At 42.0% G+C, this 21,351-nt stretch overlaps 1 protein-coding gene across 1 annotated transcript in view; it reads right to left on the reverse strand.

Moving 5' to 3' along the window:
• Positions 1–13,210: 13,210 nt before the first annotated feature.
• The window catches only part of PON3 (paraoxonase 3), a 36,699-nt gene continuing 28,558 nt past the window's right edge, over positions 13,211–21,351 (reverse strand). Inside the window, exons 6-9 of the mRNA XM_022586420.3 lie at positions 21,038–21,238; positions 19,975–20,056; positions 19,602–19,730; positions 13,211–17,153 (exon numbers count right to left, since the gene is read on the reverse strand). Coding sequence (XP_022442128.1) covers positions 16,995–17,153; positions 19,602–19,730; positions 19,975–20,056; positions 21,038–21,238 — 571 coding nt within the window. The 3' untranslated portion in view covers positions 13,211–16,994. The remainder of the gene's footprint in view (positions 17,154–19,601; positions 19,731–19,974; positions 20,057–21,037; positions 21,239–21,351) is intronic.

Below are 21,351 nucleotides of genomic sequence, written 5' to 3' on the forward strand. Positions count from 1 at the left end.
AAAGGTTTTAAGTTTAATTAAGTCCCATTTGTTTATTTTTTTTTAATTTCCATTACTCTAGGAGGTGGTCAAAAAAAGATCTTGCAGTGGTTTATGTCAAAGAGTGTTTTTCCTATGTTTTCCTCTAAGAGTTTTATAGTGTCTGGCCTTATATTTAAGTCTTTAATCCATTTGAAGTTTATTTTTGTGTATGGTGTTAGGGAGTGTCCTAATTTCATTCTTTTACAAGTAGCTGTCCAGTTTTCCCAGCACCACTTATTGAAGAGGCTGTCTTTTCTCCATTGCATGTTCTTGCCTCCTTTGTCATAAATTAGGTACCCCTATGTGCGTGGGTTTATCTCTGGGCATTCTATCCTGTACCATTGATCTATTTTTCTGGTTTTGTGCCAGTACCATACTGTCTTGATTACTTAGCTTGGTGGTATAGTTTGAAGTCAGGGAGCCTGACTCCTCCAACTCCACTTATCTTTCTCAAGATTGCTTTGGCTCTTCGGGGTCTTTTGTGTTTCCATATGAATTGTAAAATTTTTTGTTGTAATTCTGTGAAGAATGCTATTGGTAGTTTGATAGGGATTACACTGAATTTGTAGATTGCTTTGTGTAGTATAGTCATTTTCACAATATTGATTCTTCCAATCCAAGAACACGGTCTATTTCTCTATCTGTTTATGTCATCCTTGATTTCTTTCATCAGTGTTTTATAGTTTTCTGAGTACAAGTCTTTCGCCTCCTCAGACAGGTTTATTCCTAGGTATTTTATTCTTTTTGTTGCAATGGTAAATGGGAGTGTTTCCTTAATTTCTCTTTCTGATTTTTTGTTGTTGGTGTATAGGAATGCCAGAGATTTCTGTGCATTAATTTTGTATCCTGCAACCTTCATAGGTAGATTTTTGAGATAGCATATGGCAATAATAAAAGCTAACATTTACGGAGTATCTTTCATATGCCAGATTTTATATATATATATATCCTAATGTGATATGTATTATGAGCCCATAATATTTAGGTGGAGAAACAGGCTCAGAATGGTAAAGTTGAGACAGGCTGGGACCTGGGACCCAGGACCCTTTGCTACAATGCTTGCACTTGGACAAACATCTCCTCAAGCAACAGAATACAAACTATAAGGGACTAAAAATAACTGCGTGCTTGTGCAATTGGGACAAATTATGGACAATATGATACAAAAAAACCAAAGACCCAACTGCCATTCATGAGGTGTCTGGAACAAAAACAGAGTACTGCACATGATCCCTGCACACAGCTCCACCAAGGGGGTGGGCAGGCCACCTAAGCCGCCCCTCTGGCCCAGCTGCTGGATCTGCCCCTACCCACACCCCATTTAAAGGACCAGATTGCCCTCCCTCAGGGAGCGAGCAAGGGAACCCGTTATTTGTTTTCGCTCCCCGTGCTGCAGCACAGATCCCCAAAAAGACTTGCCTAAATTTCTCTTCTGACCTGTTATCAATTTCTGTTGATTAAAAAGTCCAAGAGAGGGCTTCCCTGGTGGCGCAGTGGTTGAGAGTCTGCCTGCCAATGCAGGGGACACGGGTTCGTGCCCCGGTCCGGGAAGATCCCACATGCCGCGGAGCGGCTAGGCCCGTGAGCCATGGCCGCTGAGCCTGCGCGTCCGGATCCTGTGCTCCACAACAGGAGAGGCCACAACAGTGAGAGGCCCGCGTACCGCAAAAAAAAAAAAAAAGTCCAAGAGGGCTTCCCTGGTGGTACAGTGGTTGAGAGTCTGCCTGCTGATGCAGGGGACACGGGTTCTTGCCCAGGTCCGGGAAGATCCCACATGCCGCAGAGCAGCTGGGCCCATGAGCCATGGCCGCTGAGCCTGCGCGTCCAGAGCCTGTGCTCCGCAACGGGAGAGGCCACAACAGTGAGAGGCCCTCGTACCGCAAAAAAAAAACAACAACAACAACAACAAAAGTCCAAGAATCTGGGTCAGTGACAAAGTGACTTGAAAGTTGCAGAACTGAGATGCAACCCAAGTCTGTTGGAATTCCCCCACTGCCCTCTTCCTACTAGAGCGTGCTTCCCACTAGAGTGGGCATGGGGGTGGCAGAAATATTAATGCTAGCTTTGCTGTTTCCTTCTAATGAAGGGTCTCATGCATTACAGTGGGCAATTTAGGAATGAGGAAGTTGCCCCAGAGACGCGGGGCTGCAACATTCCACACTACAGGGGGCGCTGTTTATATCGTAGTCCTCGGCATTTCCGAGACTTGCGCAGTGCACATCGCGCGAGGCCACAGCAGCCAACTACAAAGAAGCGCAGGGAAGACTACTGATCCAGGGGAGCTCCCGTCTTTCTTTGCTCTGTGCTGCTATCACCTCAGAAGCATCCGGGAACCCCTCAAGTATTCTTCCACAAGTTCCTTCCAGCCCCAGGACTATATAACTTCTTATGAACCTGCCCCACTCGCATACACCGCGTCTCTGAGGAAAAAAAGATGTATCGCCTCTGCGGATTCACCTCGACCCTGCTGCCGGTCTCAGGACATAATCTCTTCCCTTCACTCCTTTGGGCAGATGAATGATTTTCTCTGAGATTCAGAGGTCTTATCTCTCAAATGGGGATAAAGGTAATTTACTGACCCTCCAGGAGCTCTTGATCTGGTTCTCAGATGCGTGACGCAGGATTTGAATGTCCTTTTGAAACCACGCACCTCAGATACCACCTCAGATAGGACTCGAATCCAGTCACACCTCATGTGGGACGCGAACACAGACGACCCTCGTGTGGGGCTGGAATCCACAATGTCTGGCTTAAGAGGGGACTGAAACCCACAGTCTTCTGATTGCAACCGCACATCTAGTCTCAGGACTTAACGAAGCTCAGGTTCTTTATGTCTCGGCGCAGAAGGACTTCAGCGAGAGGCAAAGTGACAGGTAAGAAGTAGATTTATTAACAGACTTTGTAAAGAGGTTGCAGGAAAATGGAGCATGAGAGGAGGGTCATGACCCAGGTCTCAGGCCGCCAAGTGAGGGTCCTTGGCTCTGGGCAGGAAAGAATTCAAGAGCGAGCCAGAGTAAAGGGAAAGCAGAGATACACATTCCAGAGACAGAACTTGGGCGTCTCAGAAGGAGAGCAGCTCTGGGAGAAATACACTCCACAGACAGAGTGCCAGCCGGCTCAGAAGGCAAGAGGCCCGGGGTGCAGAAGTGGTTACTTTTTATGGGCTGGGTAATTTCATAGGCTAACAAGTGGGGGGATTATTCCAGCTATTTCGAGAAAGGGGAGAGGATTTCCAGGAATTGGGTCACCGCCCACTTTTTGGCCTTCTATGGTTGGCCGGGGAAGTGTCATGGCGCCTGTGGGTGTGTCGTTTGGCATATGGTAATGTATTACAATGAGTGCATAATGAGGCTCAAGTTCTACTGCGAGTGGAATCTTCTGCCATCTCGGGCCTAATCTGTTCTAAGCTTTTTTTTTTTTAACATCTTTACTGGAGTATAATAGCTTTACAATGGTGTGTTAGTTTCTGCTTTACAACAAAATGAATCAGTTATATATATACATATGTTCCCACATCTCTTCCCTCTTGCGTCTCCCTCCCTCCCACCCTCCCTATCCCACCCCTCCAGGCTATCACAAAGCACCGAGCTGATCTCCCTGTGCTATGCGGCTAAGCAGTTTTTGTTGTGTCCTCAACGGCTCTGTCATTCTTTCAAGGGTTATGCCCGCCCCCTTCCCTCCTGTCTCACTTTAGAGACATGCATACACATCCCCTGAGGAGCTTGTGAAATAATGCTGATTCTGATTCAATAGTGTGGGCTGGGGCCCGAGATTCTGCAAGTCCTGGGAACTCCAGATGATGCTCATGCATCTGGTCCACAGTCCTTTTGAGTAGTGAGGCTTTAGAGCTTTTCAAACAGTGAGTGCAATTTCCCTTCCTCCCGTATCTGGGCTAATCGAAGGCTCTGCAACCGCCCTCCATCTTCATAACCACCCATCCTCCTAGCTGCCCATTGCTCCTATTCCTGCTCCTACTTCTGCCGTGGCTGCTCTAGCCTTCTTTTTTATTCAACAACCAGAGGTCCACCCCACTTCCACTTTCCTTTTCCCTTCTCAGCCATCTGATTACAGCCAGAAGTTCAAGGACTGAGGCTCCCTCCCCACTTGCTGGGTCCAGGTGCCGAAAGTAAAACAGTAAGTTCTTACTTCTAACTAGACCAGGTCATCCCACTGCAGCAACCCCACGGCAAAGCAGCTCCAGCAGGCACCCCATCCACAAAAAGAAACCACAGGCAAGGCCAACAGCGAGACTCACAGAGACTGATATTAGGTTCAGCTATGACCATAGTGTGCGTTGGTCCCTTCAGACAAATCAGAATCAGGCTTGGGGCCCAGAAACCAAGGCCAAGGTCCATCTGCTGCCCAAGGCCAGGCCTCAACTTTTTCAGTTGAAATTTAAGTCTTGGTGCAAATCAATGGTGTACAATAGTCTGTCTCAAACTGTATCCCAGAGAGTTATACAGGATGTTTATAGATGGTACCAAAAAAGGCAGTGAAGGATGTGGGCAAATAAGTCTGTGAAATGACAAAGCAAAATCATTTTCTGTTTGTTTGTTTTGTTACTGAAGGACTTTTCAAAGCTTTCAACATGCCAGAATACACTGTCAATCTCTAGGAAAAGTCTACAGTAGACAACACTTCGCAAATTTATTTATCCAAGAAACGTATTTTTTATGGAGCATGTCTTGTGACTTGTGAACAAATTTGGGGAAATATTAATGTTGGATCAAATAAGCTAAGACTTCATGTTGATAGAGAAACTTTTTAGGATGGTAGTGGTAAAGCTATACTTTTACACAAAAGCATATACAAAATGCCTACAGTCTCCACCCTTAGAGTAAATTAAGGAAGGTAAACCAGAAAGATAGACCCTCACTCCTTCCTGGCAGATCTGTAATCCTTTAGAAGATTACAGATCTGCCAGGAAGGAGTGAGGGCCTATCTTCAAATTGTGTGGGGCAATTTGAAGAGTGTGGGCAGAACAAACCCAGGGATAGATGTAAATGGAGAATCAAAAGGAGAAAGCCTAGAAGGGGTGTCAGATATTTACATCTCATTTATTTTCATAATGGGTAACACCAGTGTAATACCGCACAAATATACATATATAATGTATTTATAAACATATAAATGTAATACATACTATATATATTCTCCTTTGGCAACAAATAGTACCATGATTAATGAAAATCCACAAACCATAATTTTTACATGATTAAAAACCCCAAATCACTGTTTCTTACTTTTTTCTAACAGTTTGTGATTCCAAAAATAACCAACAAGTAGAAGAAAAACCCAATAGTTACAAAAACCTATTCTGAATGTATGTTTCTAATCAGTCCATAGGGTCATACGATTTTTTTCTAAAAATCCAAAATGTTCAATTTGATTTTTAGTGATGTTGTACTTCAAAGTAAATAATGAGATTTTATTGATTAAGCCTTAGGGATTAGGATGATCTTTAGACTTTGAACCCCTATTAAAAAGTTACTAGGACTTCCCTGGTGGCGCGGTGGTTAAGAATCTGCCTACCAATGCAGGGGACACGGGTTCAAGCCCTGGTGCGGCAAGATCCCACATGCCGCGGAGCAACTAAGCCCCGTGCGCCACAACTACTGAGCCTGCGCTCTAGAGCCCGCGAGCCACAACTACTGAGCCCACATGCCGCAACTACTGAAGCCTGCGCACCTAGAGCCCGTGCTCCGCAACGAGAAGCCACTGCAATGAGAAGCCCGCGCACCGCAAAGAAGAGTAGCCCCCGCTCACCGCAACTAGAGAAAGCCCGCGCGCAGCAACAAAGACCCAACGCAGCCAAAAAAAAAAGTTACTAACAAAACTACCGATACATTCTTAGAAACCTTTTTCCCCTTGTATAGTACTTAAAGCTTTATAAAAATACTTTAAGGGAAGCAGGGCACTAACATTTATTTAATACTTACTATATCCCAGGCACATTGTTAAGTGCTTCCTATACGAGGCTTACTGAAGCAGCTAATGTTAGCAATGTAAAGTGATTTGCCCAAGATCCCACAATGGAAGGGACACAGCAAGAGCCCAGGACATCAAATGCCAGTGCCAGGGTCTCTCCCCTGACGCCCCACGCATCCCCCACTGGAGCGGGTGGGCCATCACGGCGCCCATTCCTTCCCACCTGCTCCGCTCCACACGCGAGTTTTCTGTCTCTTCCAAGCTGGGAAGGTTTGTGCCACGGCCGGGCAGCCAAGGCGGGAGCTCCTTCCCTAAATTTACACAATATCAGGGCCTCCCTCCAATCTGGTTATCTAATTTGAAGCAAAGTTGGGAAGTGAATCTGTAGCCAAGATACACCGCTTTCATGAAAAATTAATTTGTGTGTGCCAACAGCTGGGCCACTCACACCGACAACAACTCTCCTTAAACTCTCTCCCAGGCCATGAGCAAGGGTACGTTTTCAGGTGGCCGGGGAAAGTTGGATATTGATGCAATCGCTGTGGGACGTACGTCCAGCGCTCGCCTGCAGATCTTCTAAGAGCCCGGAACCTGCTTGGGAGTGGCGGGAGCCTCCAGGGCCTGGCCAAGGGGTGGGACGGACAAGAAGCGGGGTGGGCCGCAGCCCTCGGCACAACTCAACTTACAGATAAGAAGAGCGGTGATCCCTGAAGAGTGCCAGCCCCAGTCTCGAGGGTGAGCACTGTCAGCTTTGCCATGGCCTGGGACAGACGACGGAAGGATACACGGACGCAAGGACAGGAGACGGGCAGGAGACGCCCGTCAGCCCGCAGCCTCGGGCCGCCCAGGGATTGGCTCCACCCCTCCCCGCGGCGCAGCTCACGCGGCCCGCCCCGTACGCCGACGCCGACGGCCTGAGCTGGGCCCGGCGCCTGCGGCCTGGAGCTGCACGCTCCTTGCGCTTTAAAGGGAGGAGACCGAGAACTAGCTGCCTAGACCGGGCAAAAAGGGGAGAACTAGCAGGCTGGAGGAAATGGAGAGCTGTGGGAAAGGAGAGCCAGGCTTTGAGGAGCGCTCACTTTGTGTTAACAAGGTCCTCATCTTTGTGGCTCAGGTTCAGTAACTTGATCACCCGCCGTGACTCAGCCAGAAAAGGTACAGAAGGAAGGGAGGGCTGTGATTGGAACCCCTAAGATATAATTTTATTCTCACCTGTCTACCACCGTGTGTCACCTTCAGACATCTGGGTATCAAGCATCTCGTTCCGCACCACTCCTGACTTTACAGCTCATCAAGTACATCTCTCCAGTGTTTATTCATTCCAGGCACTTGGCTGACATTTATTGAGTCCCTGCTATGGGCCAGAAATCAGTAAAATATATCACTCTTGCATATGCAGTGCTATGGATAATGCGAATATGCACTATGGATATGCACATATTCTATGGAGAAGAATAAAGCAGGGAAGGGTATAGGGCGTACTGGAGGTACCATTTAAGAAAGGGGAGTCAGGGGAGGCATCACTGACAAGGAGACTTCTGAGCAAAGCAGAGTAGAAGGTGCCTCTGTACACCTGTCTCTGCCTTCTCTCCTGTTACCATGAATGAAGTGTTTCCTGTTCATGAAAGGCCAGCTCTTCTCTTTGCTCTGGGTCCCTTTTTTTCTTTCCTTCTCAAGGATTTTGGTCCCAGTTACAACTTCTCCCTACTACAACATCCACCTCTTCTTTTTTTTTCTGGAATATTGCCATTAGATACCAGCATGCTTTAGGGTCACTCATAGTTTTCTGGGGAAAATACTCTTTGATCCCACATTCTAACTACCTACTGCTCTCTTTCTCTGCTCCTTCTGTAAAAAACTTAAATCTCTTTGAAAGACATGTCAACAGTTGCTGCTTCCATTTTACCACCTCTTGTAACAGATTAATGATGGAAACAAATTCTTTGACACTCTTCCTATTGAAAAGTGGGGCACAAGATCCCTCCCCTGAAGTTGGTGCTGTCTCTATGAATGCCTGCTGAGCCCTGCCCAAATTCTTTTCTCATTTATAAGCATAAGAAAATGATTGTTTGGTTCAGTAACTAATTTTAGGGAATATCTTTAATCTCTCATTCTCCACTTAACCATTCTAATATAGCTTGTGTTCCTTTGACTCAGCTGCAGAATTGGCTCTTATTAAACCACTCATAACATCCGTGTTAGCCAATCTAGTGGTTACTTCTCTGCCCTAATCATACTTAACTTGTAACCACATTGGGCACAGATCACCACTTCCTTCTTTTTAAATACTTTCTTGGATTCATGATTCCACCCTCTCCCAGTCTTTCTCCTACTTTCTTGGTCTTCTTTGCAGGGTCCTCCTGTCACTGACCTCAAAATGATGAAGCCCTAGGACTAGTTCTGAGCTATCTTCTCTTTCTACATTCTCCCTCAAGGTGATCCCATCAATTCCAGTGGATTTACATACCATCAGTATGCTGGTGTTTCCAAAATGTACACACCTAGCTCAAGCCACTTACTGTGACTCTAACAGATTATCTTCGCTCTGTCTGGCTAAAAGTAGCACATGCCACCTCCAGCAACCTTTTGATATTATCACATTTTTTTTCATCACTTACTGTTTCTAAAGTCAACTTGTTAATTTATTTATACTCTGTTGTTGCCTAATGGAAAAGAACAAGGATATTTGGGCCAAAAGTTATCCAACCTACTGTAGAGGTTGAGAAAGTGAGTATCTAGCTTTTCTCTTGGGCTAATGGGAATCATAGTGAAGGTCAGTGCCTGGTTCCCTAGAAGCAGAGGATTTCAGAAGCACATGATTTACTGAGAGAGTGCTCATCAGGAAAAATTCTGGAAAGGAGTGAGGGTAGCAAGATAAAGAAAAGGAAAGGATCAAAATATTTAAACCTATTAATGGTAGGGCACATCTGACCTTATTGTTTCCATTAATTATATATGGGGTGGGTGTATATGGGTGTTTGTGAATGTGTGTTTGTGTGACTTTTAGCACATGATGTGATTATTTTGAACACGAGTGGGCTTCTCTAGAATCCACTCATAATCTATTTTCCAAAGATCTTGAACTTACATTCTACCCACAGGCAGCCTTCAGATTCACTACAGAAGCCACTATTTTTTCTGTAGTGAAAATTGCTAACAGTCCACAGAATGCTCCATCAGTACTTCATTTAGGTTTTACTTCTTAATGGAATCAGTGACATTTTACAGGTTTATGTGATATACCAGTTAGCTGTTAGAAACCACAGGGCTCCTCTAGTGGGCAAAGTCTGGAGCTTTGAACACAATGAACACAATTTTGTGGTAAGTAATCATTTCACCATTTCCCAAAGTCATCCCTGATGGACCAAGCTTTTTCTGCTCTGTCTGTTGCAGAGAGTATCAAATTGTGTGTTAAAAGTTTCCATTACATTCTTTGTTCCTACTTAAGCATGTTCCTCTTGGATTTTTTCAGTTGAATGACTTGCCCTGTACTGTGCTAATTATGGTCATTTACATCTCCAGTAAATTGCTTTCTGAACAACCACATTGCATGGGAAAAATGAGTTTTGGCAAAAAGTAATTGATTTGTTTTCTTTCTATAGACAATTTCCTGCAGTATTGTGACAAACAATATGAACACAAGCACATCAATAATACTGTATGTGCACCTAGGTCTTCTGTGATGGTGTGGTGGAGACACCAACTCAGCACCATCCACCACTTTTCCAACACCCTTTGGGTGCAGTGTTTTAAAATCCTGGCTACATAATAGATCATGTAGGGAGATTTTATAGAATACCAGTTCCTGAACTTCACCTGGGGCGTGGGCGGGTTTTTGGCCGGGGTGGGGGGTGGGTGGTGGGTGGGAGTGGTCAGATACCACTCTTCTAATACACCTTCCTATCCTGAAGAGGTGGAAAATAGAACCTAAACTTCCACAACTCTTGAAGCCATAGTACAGGAGGTGATTTTGTGTCTCAAATCAGAAGTGCTTGAGCAAGAGTAAATTTGAAACCTTGAAAAAAGAGGCAGTATAGCAAGCATCTGCTCTGCTAGTTTGGCTGCAGGCATGACTCTGGATCCTACAGTTCTTATGATTCCTTGAGCTCTGGGTCTTATTTATTGTGGCCAAAATTATCTACACTCCTACCTATGATGCACAAGTTACCCTGTATTCTTAACTTCCCATCCACACTTGACAATATTGAGCCTTTTAATTTTGCTGGCCTAATAGGTATAAAGTAATTTAAGAGTGCTGTTTTAATTGGCATTTCTCTGATAACTAAAGATTCTGAGCTTTTCATGTGCTTTATTTTTTTCCCTTCTTCTGCAGATTGCCTCTTCACACTATTTGCCTGTTATTCCTTGGGGTTACTATCTCCACTTTGTTATTCTTCAGAGTTCCTAATATATTCTACTTATTAATATTTTGTCAGTTTAACATTGCAAATAATTCTCATTCTGATATTCATCTATTATCTTTGTCAATGGTGTCCTGCACTGAATGGAAATCCTTAATTTCGATGATTCATTCAATCAACTTTCTTGTTTTAGGGTTTATATTTTTGGAACTTTGTTTCAGAAGTCCTTCCCTATCCTTAGGTCATAAAGATACTCTCCTATGTTGTCTCCTATTAACTCTAAAGGTTATAGAGTTGCTCCTTGGTTGGTAGTTACCTAGTGATGTCAGGTAGGACATAATTTTATGTCCTTCCATAGTGCGAGTCGGTTCTCCCACTTCCGTTTCCTAAACAAACATCCTTACCCTATTAATTGGTGCTGCTAATTTTATCTTATTTGAATTCCCTAGACAGAAATATGTTTCTGAGATCTCTGTTCTATTCCATTGGTCTGTTTGGTTTTTTCTTGAACAAATACTAAACTGTTTTTATTATTAGGTCTATCCCTGCCCTTCATTTTTATTTTCTGAAGTTGTTCTTAGCTTTTCCATATGCATGAAAAATCTATTGTGAGATACATTGTATATACCTGAGTGTATAAAAAATATATACACAGTTATAGAATAATTATAAAGAAATATCAATGCAAACCATCATCCAAGTCAGGAAACGTAACAGTGCTAGTACTCCAGAAGTTTCCCCATGTATCTTACCCTGACCATAAACAACCCCCGCCTTCCCTAGAGGAAACCACTACGCTAACTTTTGTGATAACCATCATCTTCCTCTTCTCTCTAATGTAACCACCTAAGCATGCATACCCCAACAACATTGTTTAATTTTGCCTTTTTCGGAATTCAACCCAAATAAAATCACCCCACATGTATTAATTTTGATTTTCTTTAGCTCAACATCATTTGTGAAATTCATCCATGTTGTTGCAAATAGCTCTAGTTGTGGTATACATTGCTGTATACTATTTCATTGTATGAGTTTACTACAATGTGTTTATCCGTTTCAACTTTATTAACACTTGATTATCTCTAGTATTTAGTTTCTTTTAGTGTTAAAATTTTTTATTACAAATTCAATTTCTTTAACGGTAATAGAATTATAATGATTTACAAACTCTTCTTGAGTCAGTTTAAGGAACTATGATAGAGGACACTGGCTACCTACCCAAATCCTCTCTGGGCATAAGGCTCCCCAGCTAAACTAAATTTCCCAGCTTCCCTTCCAATTAGGTGTCAGCATACGACTATGGTGTTATTAATAGAATGTCAGCAGGAGTGCCATTTCCAGGTTGGGTCTGAAGATGTTTGGCCTGTCTCCTCACCCTCTCTTTCCCTTTTCTATGGGATGGAATCCAATATAATGGAATCCAATATGATGATTGATCATGAACATGTTAATGCTCTGCAGAATACATGCTCCTTCGTGAAAACTACTAGACCCCTGGAGTACCACAAGGATCAGAGTTTTCATATTTATCTGTCTCAGGAACAGTCATCTGAGATCTCTGACGTGAAAGAGGTTATAAATGCTTTTTAAAATTAGGAAGCGTGTATATAACACTGGCGTATAACAAGCACTGTTTTAAATTTTACATATCCTCACTATTTTAATCCTCTTACTGACCCTAAGTGTTAGTTACTCTTACTACCTCAGTTTTGAAGAAGAGAAAACTGAGACTCAGAGAAGGCCAGAGTTGCACGGTTATTAAGTTAACTGAACTGGGATTCAAATCCAGAAAATTGGGCTCCGCAATCTGTGCTCTCACCCACTATGATGTACTATCTTTTAGTAATTCTATATTCTTTAAGCCACTAAATAAGAGGTCACTTTGTTACAACAGCTTAGCGTGACCTTAAAAATATAGGAATTTGAACCTAGAAGTGGTTCTAAAAGTAACCTTAAATATGTGGTTAGAGTTGAAGAAACATCACAGGCTACAAAGCTGGAGACCCTTGTAATGTTCCTCACAAAAATATTTAATAAAACCATTTCCTGCAGTATCTTGAAAGGCTGGCCATTTCCCCAGAGAGCAACCAGAATGTTCATATGTAAAGGTTGGTTGTTCTTTAATGTTTTTAGTAGAGGACTGTAATAAAATTATGTGCTCAGGTAAGAACTAGCAGGCCTAAAGCAGAGGCTATAGAGAAGGTCTAGAAATTTGGTTCTGTGCCCCAACGCCAGGAAGTAAAATTGCTACAGCTCATAGCATTTCCCAAATGCCTCCCAGTTAGGAAAGCCAAGGGAGCCAGCCCTGTGGGAGATTATATTGCTTCCTTTTACCTGTTCCTTCAGATGGCCTCAAAGGAGACAGCATTTGAATGAGGGAGAGAGAAGTGGGTAGACATGGAAGTAAACTAGGCTAAAAAGCTAACCTCCAAAAAGAAATCTGAATGTTGTTGCTGGCACATGGCAATTACTGGAAACAAACAGATGCAGAAGCTTATCAGATTTCTAAGATACTTACATTTCAAAAGCAACCAAAACTCTGGCCTGGAAATGTCCTCAGATTCTCAAACCTACACCTATAAGAAGGAGGCTATTAAAATTACACAGTCTTTCCAAGACTCACTTTAGATGTGGCCTTATAGCATAATGTACCAGAAAGAATTCTGAAAGGGCAAAATTTGGATTCATAGAGGACATGGGAAAATACACCGCTGCCAAGACAAGTAACCACCTCATTTCCTCCCTGGTGGAATAATATCATTGTTATGGACCAGTGACTACTGAGTATATTCTATACTTCTTCTCCTCCTCCTCCTCCCCCTCCTCCTCCCCCCCTCCTCCTCCCCCCTCCTCCTCCCCCCCTCCTCCTTCTCCCCCTCCTCCCCCTCCTCCTCCTCTTCTTCTTTTTTTAACTAGGAGTGTTTATTATAGTTATTCAGCTCATACTCAACCATTGTAATTGGATGTATTGTGGAGACAATCATTTTATTTTCAAGGCTGCCTCATGCAGCCAAATCTGGACCTAACGCAGAGGTCCAAACATCACCCAGAGATCCTGTGCTTTGAGCTGGATGCAGAAATTGGATGGAATTTGGGGTTATATTTCTTGGTGAGGGAACTAATGTGTAAGAGAAGGGTGCAGATGGATATTTGTTGGCTAAAAGGTGGACTGTGGCACAGACCACTAATTGTTCACTAGAATTTATTCTTTTTTTCCTCCTTGAACATATGTCTCCCCAGTCATATTACATCATCCATTTTTCTTTGCAGTTAGTTAGGTACAGCCATGTGATTAGTTTTTACCATTGGTAAGGGAGTAGAAATAATGACTACCATTCCTGGTTCTAGGCCTTAAGACATGGGGTATTTCTCCCTGACATCCACCAACCTCCTTCTCCTTCCAGTTTGATGAAATACAGACATGGGGGTGACCTGCCTTCCACCATGCAGATAACTATAGTAACCTAGGCAATGGGGCAGCAATAAGATGAAGCTATTTTTGCTCAAGATACACTCTCTATGCAACTCTCCATTGCTTTGTGTCCTGGAGGCTTTCTGGGCTCCATTAATAGCTCCCTGCCTTCTGGATTCTAGTTGGGAGGGTGGAAGGGGAGTTCCGTCAAGACATTTATTCCCTCTGCTGTCTCTGCTGAGTTGTCATAGGTTAGCTGCCTCTTTCTACCAATGACCAGAGCATCTATTGGGAGAGTCTCCACTTTATTTACTCTCTTCTGGTTCTAGTAACTGCTTCCACCCCTTGTTCCTTCAAACCTAGGGTTGGAAAGAGTCCCTGGACTCCCGCCCCCACCCCCCCCCACACCCCGCAATCTCTCTCACTCCATTGCTAACAATGGAGTGTTGTACTTTTTCTTGTTAGCTTCTTTTCTACATTCCCACCATTGTGTCAATAGTCCCCTAAAAGAACTTCTCTCAACAGCCCTGTTTGAGTGTGCTTTCTCTTTCCTGCAAAATTCCGATCAGTGATCTCTCTGGATGGCCCCGTCAAGGGAAGCTGCCTCATCGATCACTTTCCTGAAAACTGCAAAATAAAAGAGAAATAGATCATCCTTTTTTTTAAGGCATTGTATGTTTTGTTTTGTATGTTACAGTAGGTCAGCCTCACCCCAATTAATAGAGTGTTATATATTTTTTTAGGAGTTTGTTCTTTTCATAAAAATTTCACATTTGTTGGCACAAAGTGTTTCATCCACCCCTCTTTTTATCTCTGTATGCTCTATAGCATCTACATGTGTTATTTTCATTTCTGACATTGGATAACTGAGTCATTCTTTTTCTTCGCAAGTCTCACCAGATGTGTATTAGTTTTTAATAATCTTTTTAAAGAATGAACTTTTGGCTTTTGTTTAATCTCTGCATTATCTGTGGTTTTCTGTTTCATTTTTGACTATCATTACAAATTAGTCCAGAGATTAGCATCTTAAAACAATCAGAAACTTTTATCACTATGCACAGTTTTTTGTAAGCAAAATAGAAATGGAAGTGTTTTTGTATAACCTAGCCTCGACAGTCACACATCACATCTAGAATATCCTACTGCTTACACAGATCAGCCATATTTGATGTAGAAGGGAACTGTGCAAGAGAATGAATACCAGAAATTAAGGATCATTGGGCGCCATCTTGGAGCTGTCTACCACATTGGTTTTTGCGTTTATCTTTACTATTTTCTTTCCTGAGCTCAACCACCTCCTCTTGATCACCCTAGTATCCCTACCTGCATCTCTGACAATTTAAACAGAAAGACTGGGGAAGAAAAGACAAGGAATCATCAAAATGCAGCATCTATTGTGAGGGGCAATCCCTCTCCCTCCCAAGCCAACTGAGGGAAGAGGCTCAAGATAAACACATAAAGATTGGAAGTGCCTACAAGAAGGGAAACTCTAGAGCTTTGTAACTTTCTAGGCCCTTGCTGTGAAAGGACATATTGGTCCCTGGCAATGAGATCCCCCAAATCTCTCTGGGAGTTTTATCATGAAGCCTTTCCTAAACTGGCCTGGGAAGAAGGCAGGGCAAATTCTTAGGAACACACCAGCATCTAAATACTCTTATTCTTCTCATCTCTGGATCTCCATGTCCCCCCTAGTCTGGTAAACTTTATCTAATTTGTAGTTGTAAGGGTTAAGGACAGAAAATAAGACATGTTTTCCAAAACTGGCTGTATACATGCTCCTAGTTATTTTTCTCTGTGTCCCCCTAATGGTCAGGCTTCTCAAAATTAAAATCTGAGAACTGACTATAACATTTTGCTGAGTCATTCATCCCCTAAAGCAATGGAAACTGCAATCCTATTGTCTAAATCAGAAAGGGTTACCTGGGCTAAAAATTTACCCCGCTACAAAACTTTTCAACAAAACTTACATCTAACTGAGCAAAATGACTTAGGAAATAAAAAGGTCACCCCAACACCCCATCCCCAGAAGAGAAAAAAAAAAATTAACCAACCACTCCCCAGCAAAAGTCACAAAAAAGGAAGGGGGTGGAGTGCTTGTGTATACTAAGTCCTGTTAATGATTTCCTAAAGGTTGTCCTGGTTTTTGACCAAGAAAGGGACACTTCTATTCATTCTCATCAAACTAAGGTTGAGTTGGTCCTTAAGACAAGATTTCAATACAATACTGTTATTTATTTCAGATTCTTTAGGGCCAGGTGTATGGAATGTTGCTTAATAAGTGTTTATCGAATCAACCAGAAGAGCACCGTTTAAAGCCGCTGAGGATAACAGTCCTGAGGCACCATCTCCTGGGTCAGAGCCAGCTGATTACAACACTTCAGATACAGATATCACTACAAATAAAGACCTGTTACAAAGATCAGATTAGCCCTGCCCTGCCTTAAAGTAGGCAGTGTGGTCTGTCTTTGTCAGATTTTCCAGAATCTGATTTCCTGTGTCTACATTGGGAGAATGCAAGTTCAAGGAGGACTTTGGGCAGTCCCATGATGCCAATTCTTGCTTTTATCCATGGGCTGGGCACTTGATTGGTAGTTTGTGCCTTGTGCAATTGAGGGAAGAGAGGGGGAATTATAAATATTTGAACATTAGCTTTTCTCCTGGTCTGGACTGCAGGAGGCTCAGAACATCACAGTTGCAGGGGGTTAATTTTGCCACAGTTACCAAGGAGCCCTAGGTGAGCTGGACACCTCACTTACCACAGCTCACTCATCTTATTGTAGAAAGAATATTGGGGGTGGTAGATTAAAAAAAGAGGTTTAGTTTCTTGTTGGACTGTCACTATCTTGACTTGCAATTAGGTGGATATTATGTAATCTCTCTGCTTCTTTACTTATATCCATGAGAAAAAGCGGACACATTTTTTTTTTTTTTTTTTTTTTTTGTGGTACGAGGGCCTCCCACTGCTGTGGCCTCTCCCACTGTGAAGCACAGGCTCCGGACGCGCAGGCCCAGCGGCCATGGCTCACGGGCCCAGCCACTCCGCGGCATGTGGGATCTTCCCAGACCGGGGCATGAACCCGTGTCCCCTGCATTGGCAGGTGGACTCTCAACCACTGCGCCACCAGGGAAGCCCCCGGACACATTTTTATTGGTGTGTCCAATAAAAATTTATTATTTAGTTATTTTTATTGTCATTTACTTACAGTTCCAGTCATTATATAATTAAGGGTATACTTTTACCAAATATGTAGACTTTTTGGAATATCTGGACTCTAGAGCACACAGTACAGAGCTTTGTGAAATACGGTGCCTATGAGAAGCTTCTCCTGGTACACAGAAGCCACAGAGCTGCCCTGAAGCACTGAGCCATCGTTGGCATACTCAGTGCTTATCCTGGGCTTCTCAGACAAAGCATTCTGGATGCGAAGTACCTGTCAAGGAAGATCATTCATTAGTAGACTATGAACAAACAGCCATCAGAGATGTTTTCCTTCCCAAATACTCCAGGAGTAATATGTTTCTCAGAAATCAATAAGCTAAAATCCATACATCTTCAATCTTTTCTTTTTCTTCTTCTGATGAAAGTATCAGTGTCCTAACGATATCTAGTCAGTCAAGTGGACTAGTGATCTCACATTAGCCAAATTCCTCAGCAGATGGTTTACACAATTTTGATAGTTCAGACTTCTCTATAGAGAGAGGTAAGAACCGTGAATGCTCTTATCTAATCTTCAGTGAACAGTGTTGCTCCCTCTGTGGAAAGGTTCTTGCCTTTGACTGGGCATTCAGGATGAGGAGGGAAACACGGGACAAGATAATGAAGGGACAACCAGTTAGCCAGCCAACCCAACCCAGAACAGTAGATGGTAGTTTTCACAGCTGGACCCCTCCCTCAAGGAAGCATAAAGAATGCATACTTTGGAATTCAATCTGACACATCACTGCCTAGTACTGTTATTGATCCACAGGATTTACACAGTTTAGTTTGCTAATCAGTAAATACGTAAGTGCTCAGGTTTCCAAATAGCCTGGATGAAGTTCACTCAAGTAGGGCATGATGTGAATTAAATTAGGATTTAATTGAGGATTAGGATTTCATGAATCATGAGTCTATATCAACATCTCTTATTAAAATAGAATTTAGTTTTTTTTGTTTTTGTTTTATCTTGAGGAAGATCCTACAACTTTATCTCAGGTTTGTTACATGGAAATACTCAAGCTGGAGCTCATGTAGAAAACATTAGCCTCCACCAAAAATAAAGGGTGTCAGTGATTGTGAAGAAAGAAGTCTTATCTAAAATAAACAAATGATTAAACTTGAAAATGGAGACATGAAAAAGAGTCTAAACAATTTTCTTATTCTATGGATCGTATTTTCATTCTCTTAAAGCAGATGTTGTTGGGCATTTGTAGAAAAGTTATATGTATCACTTTGGGGGGCATATATCTGAGGCCAGGGTAGCTTAGGGTAACAATTCTTCAGGCTCTAGTCTCAGGCTGGACTTTTGTTTCTTTTTATATTTTTTGATGTTTTGGGGTGTTTTTTTGTTTTGTTTTTTTTTTTGGTTGTTGTTGGTTTTTGTCAAGAAATTGTTGACTAGGGAATTCTCTGGCAGTCCAGTGGTTAGGACTCCGTGCTTTCACTGGCAAGGGCACGGGTTCAATCCCTGGTCAGGGAACTAAGATCCCATAAGCCATGAGGTAGAGCCAAAAACAAAACAAAAAAAGTTGTGACTAGTATGTTAATAAAAGAAACAAATCTTTTTTTATATTTGTTTATACTAAAGAATAGCAATATTGGAAGCAGAATAACTATATGTTCTACTTTATCCACTGGGCCAATTACCAGGGTGGGATTTGAGTCTCAATTTCCCAACTCCCCAAACCTAGATTCAAACATTCTCCTCTTTGTTCAAACTTTACCTTCTCAATGAGGCATAGCCTAGTCTCCATATTTAATAAGACCTGCCATCCCTCTGTTCACAGTAATCCTGATCCCTTTTACTGTTATGCTTTTTCTTCCCATAGAACTTACCACTTGCAAACTTACTATCTAATTTACTTATTTCTTATACTTATTGTTCATTGTCTTTCTCCCTCCCTAACAGCAGGGATCTTTGTATGTTTTGTTTTCTGATTATTTTCTAAGCATTAGAACAAAGACTAGTACATTATAAGTGCTCAGTAAATTTTTGTGAAAAAATCTCTCCTAGTATGTGTGCCAAGAATTTATATCTGTAGTTAAATTCACTAGAGATTTTTTTATTCTTAAGCTCAATGCTATAGAAATTGCAATGCTTTATGCTATTGTTTCTAATGCCATATAAAATTCAATGGCATATGATATTATTTTAGAAGAGACTTAAAATAACATCTATAAAATGAGACATTCTTCAACACTATCATATATAATAGAACCTGCGGGCAAAATCTAATTTTGTTATGAGACTACAGTCGTTTAAACCCTTTCATGGGAGCTTCCTGTTGGGCAGTATGAAAGATGTTTCCATATATGACTCTCCCTTTGCCTAACTTTAGGGCCTGCTCAGAGCCTACATCCTGATTGGAACTATGATATGGGAATCTGGGTCAATTTGAATAATCAAGCTCATATTTTCCCATGATTCCCAATAGCAAGTACAGCCTTTGCAAGGATGGGATATGCTGTTTAGCACTGATGTTAAACAGTCACCAGGTGACTTGAAGCGGTTAATGGGCTGTATCTCCCCAACCTGCCCCAAATCTTTACTCTTCCCATATGCAGAATTTGTTCAATCCTGGAACATCACATATGACCTGCTAAATTCTCCCAAGTCACCTCAACAAATTGATTGTTCTTGCCGCTTTTCCCATGAGCTTAGAGAAGTATAAGAACTTACTTCTGACCCTGGAGGATCCTCAGTATTATACATCAGCAGCTTGATGGCATTAGGATGGCATCCTGCCAAAATATCTCCCGTGTCAGGATCAACAGTTAAGTTATCCACTAAGGTGCCCAACTGGATTACCTTCCAACAAAGAGGAAGTAGTGAAGACATTGTTTTGACTTTCTTCCCTACCTCCTCCCTCCCACCAGCTCCTTCTGGCTCCTGAAACTAGATTTTTGCTACTGAATTTTAGAAGTGCAAACATAATCTCACCAACATTCTTCTAAAACAGTCTCATTTTCTTCATTCAAGGAGCGCATTCCCAGGTCAAGCTTGGGAGCTAATGTAATAGAACACGTTGTGTGGGAAGACAGGGTACTTTTACCTTAAGTTGAGTTAAATCCCAGTTGTCATGTTTTTTCATTACATGAATGTTCTTATCCAGTACATCAGCTACATAGATATACCTTTGAAGTAAGTAACATTTACATTTAAGCAAGTAGTAATGAGAGATGATACTGACTTTTATTTTGGAGAAGTATACAAATTCACAGTAGCTCAAAGTGCCACCACAGTGCCTTTCTAAACTACAGTAAAAGATAATGGACTGGTATTTTTAATACTCTTGAAGTGCTTTAAGTACGCGTTGAATATGAGATATGACCGTAAGGTAATGGAATTGTGTTTCTAGATGACATATAGGCTCAGTCTCATCAGTTACGAATCACACTCTATTCTTTAAATTGAATGGAGGTAAGTGGACCTCTCGTAAGTCCAATAGAGCCTATACTTCCAGAAACTCGTGCTTGAAAAGAAGTAGCAGATGATCATGAAACTCAGTCACAATTATTTTTAAAAACAGGAAGAATACTTAGTGTTGTTTTCCACAGGGATCATCTCTATTTATTATGTCACCTTTACATTTAATATTCATGGTACTCTTCTTTTTAAATAACCTTCCATTTTAAAAACACTTTAAAAGAGTTTCTCATAAAATTTTATGCTGCATAAAATAATGTCTTCTCATAGAAAATTCTGTTGTAGTGTAACAGTAAGTCTGAAACTTATACAATCCCAATGCCCAATCTAAGTTGGGTCTCCCTCTCCAATAAGAACTTTTGGGTAACTGAACTTAGTATAAGGGATTAAAGACCTTCTAGCTTCATAAGGGGCAGAGGTATCCTGCATTTATACTCTTTTCTAGTCACATAAGAGTCTGGAACAAGGACCTCATATCCTTGAGTCAAAATCCCTCATTTTGTTGGGGGACCCTAAAGTGCAAGAGGGCATGGTTGGCTTAAGATCACACATTTATTGTGAACCCTGGCCACGCTGGATCCCTCCACACATGTATTGACTACTTAAGCCTCAGGAAGTAAGCACTTCTTCAGGGAAGGAATCCATGAAAATGTCAAGGGTAAAGGGTTGGAATTTATAAAAGAGCTTACTTCTTGTCTGGTGAGATGGTGATCCCATTGGCAGAAATAAATCCTTTGGCCACCACTTTAACCTCTCTTGGACTGTAGAAAAGAATGTAAGTCCAGCGAAGATCCATGACCATCTCTAATAGTACCAAGAAGAAGTTGGTAAAATAGTGGTCTCTGGTGGCATAGAACTGTTCTGCTCCGAGAACCACAATGTCATTCACACTAAAATGAAAAAGAAAAAAAAAAAAAGAAAGAGACAGAGAGAGGAAAAGAAAAAAAACCATGGGCTATTTAAAATCACTAAATCTCAAAGACCAATAAATTCATCAGTTTGA

This window comes from Delphinapterus leucas, chromosome 9, assembly GCF_059928025.1.
Source record: "Delphinapterus leucas isolate spDelLeu-1000000601 "Yukka" chromosome 9, BTC_Dleu_Yukka2, whole genome shotgun sequence".
NCBI classification, from domain to species: domain Eukaryota; kingdom Metazoa; phylum Chordata; class Mammalia; order Artiodactyla; family Monodontidae; genus Delphinapterus; species Delphinapterus leucas.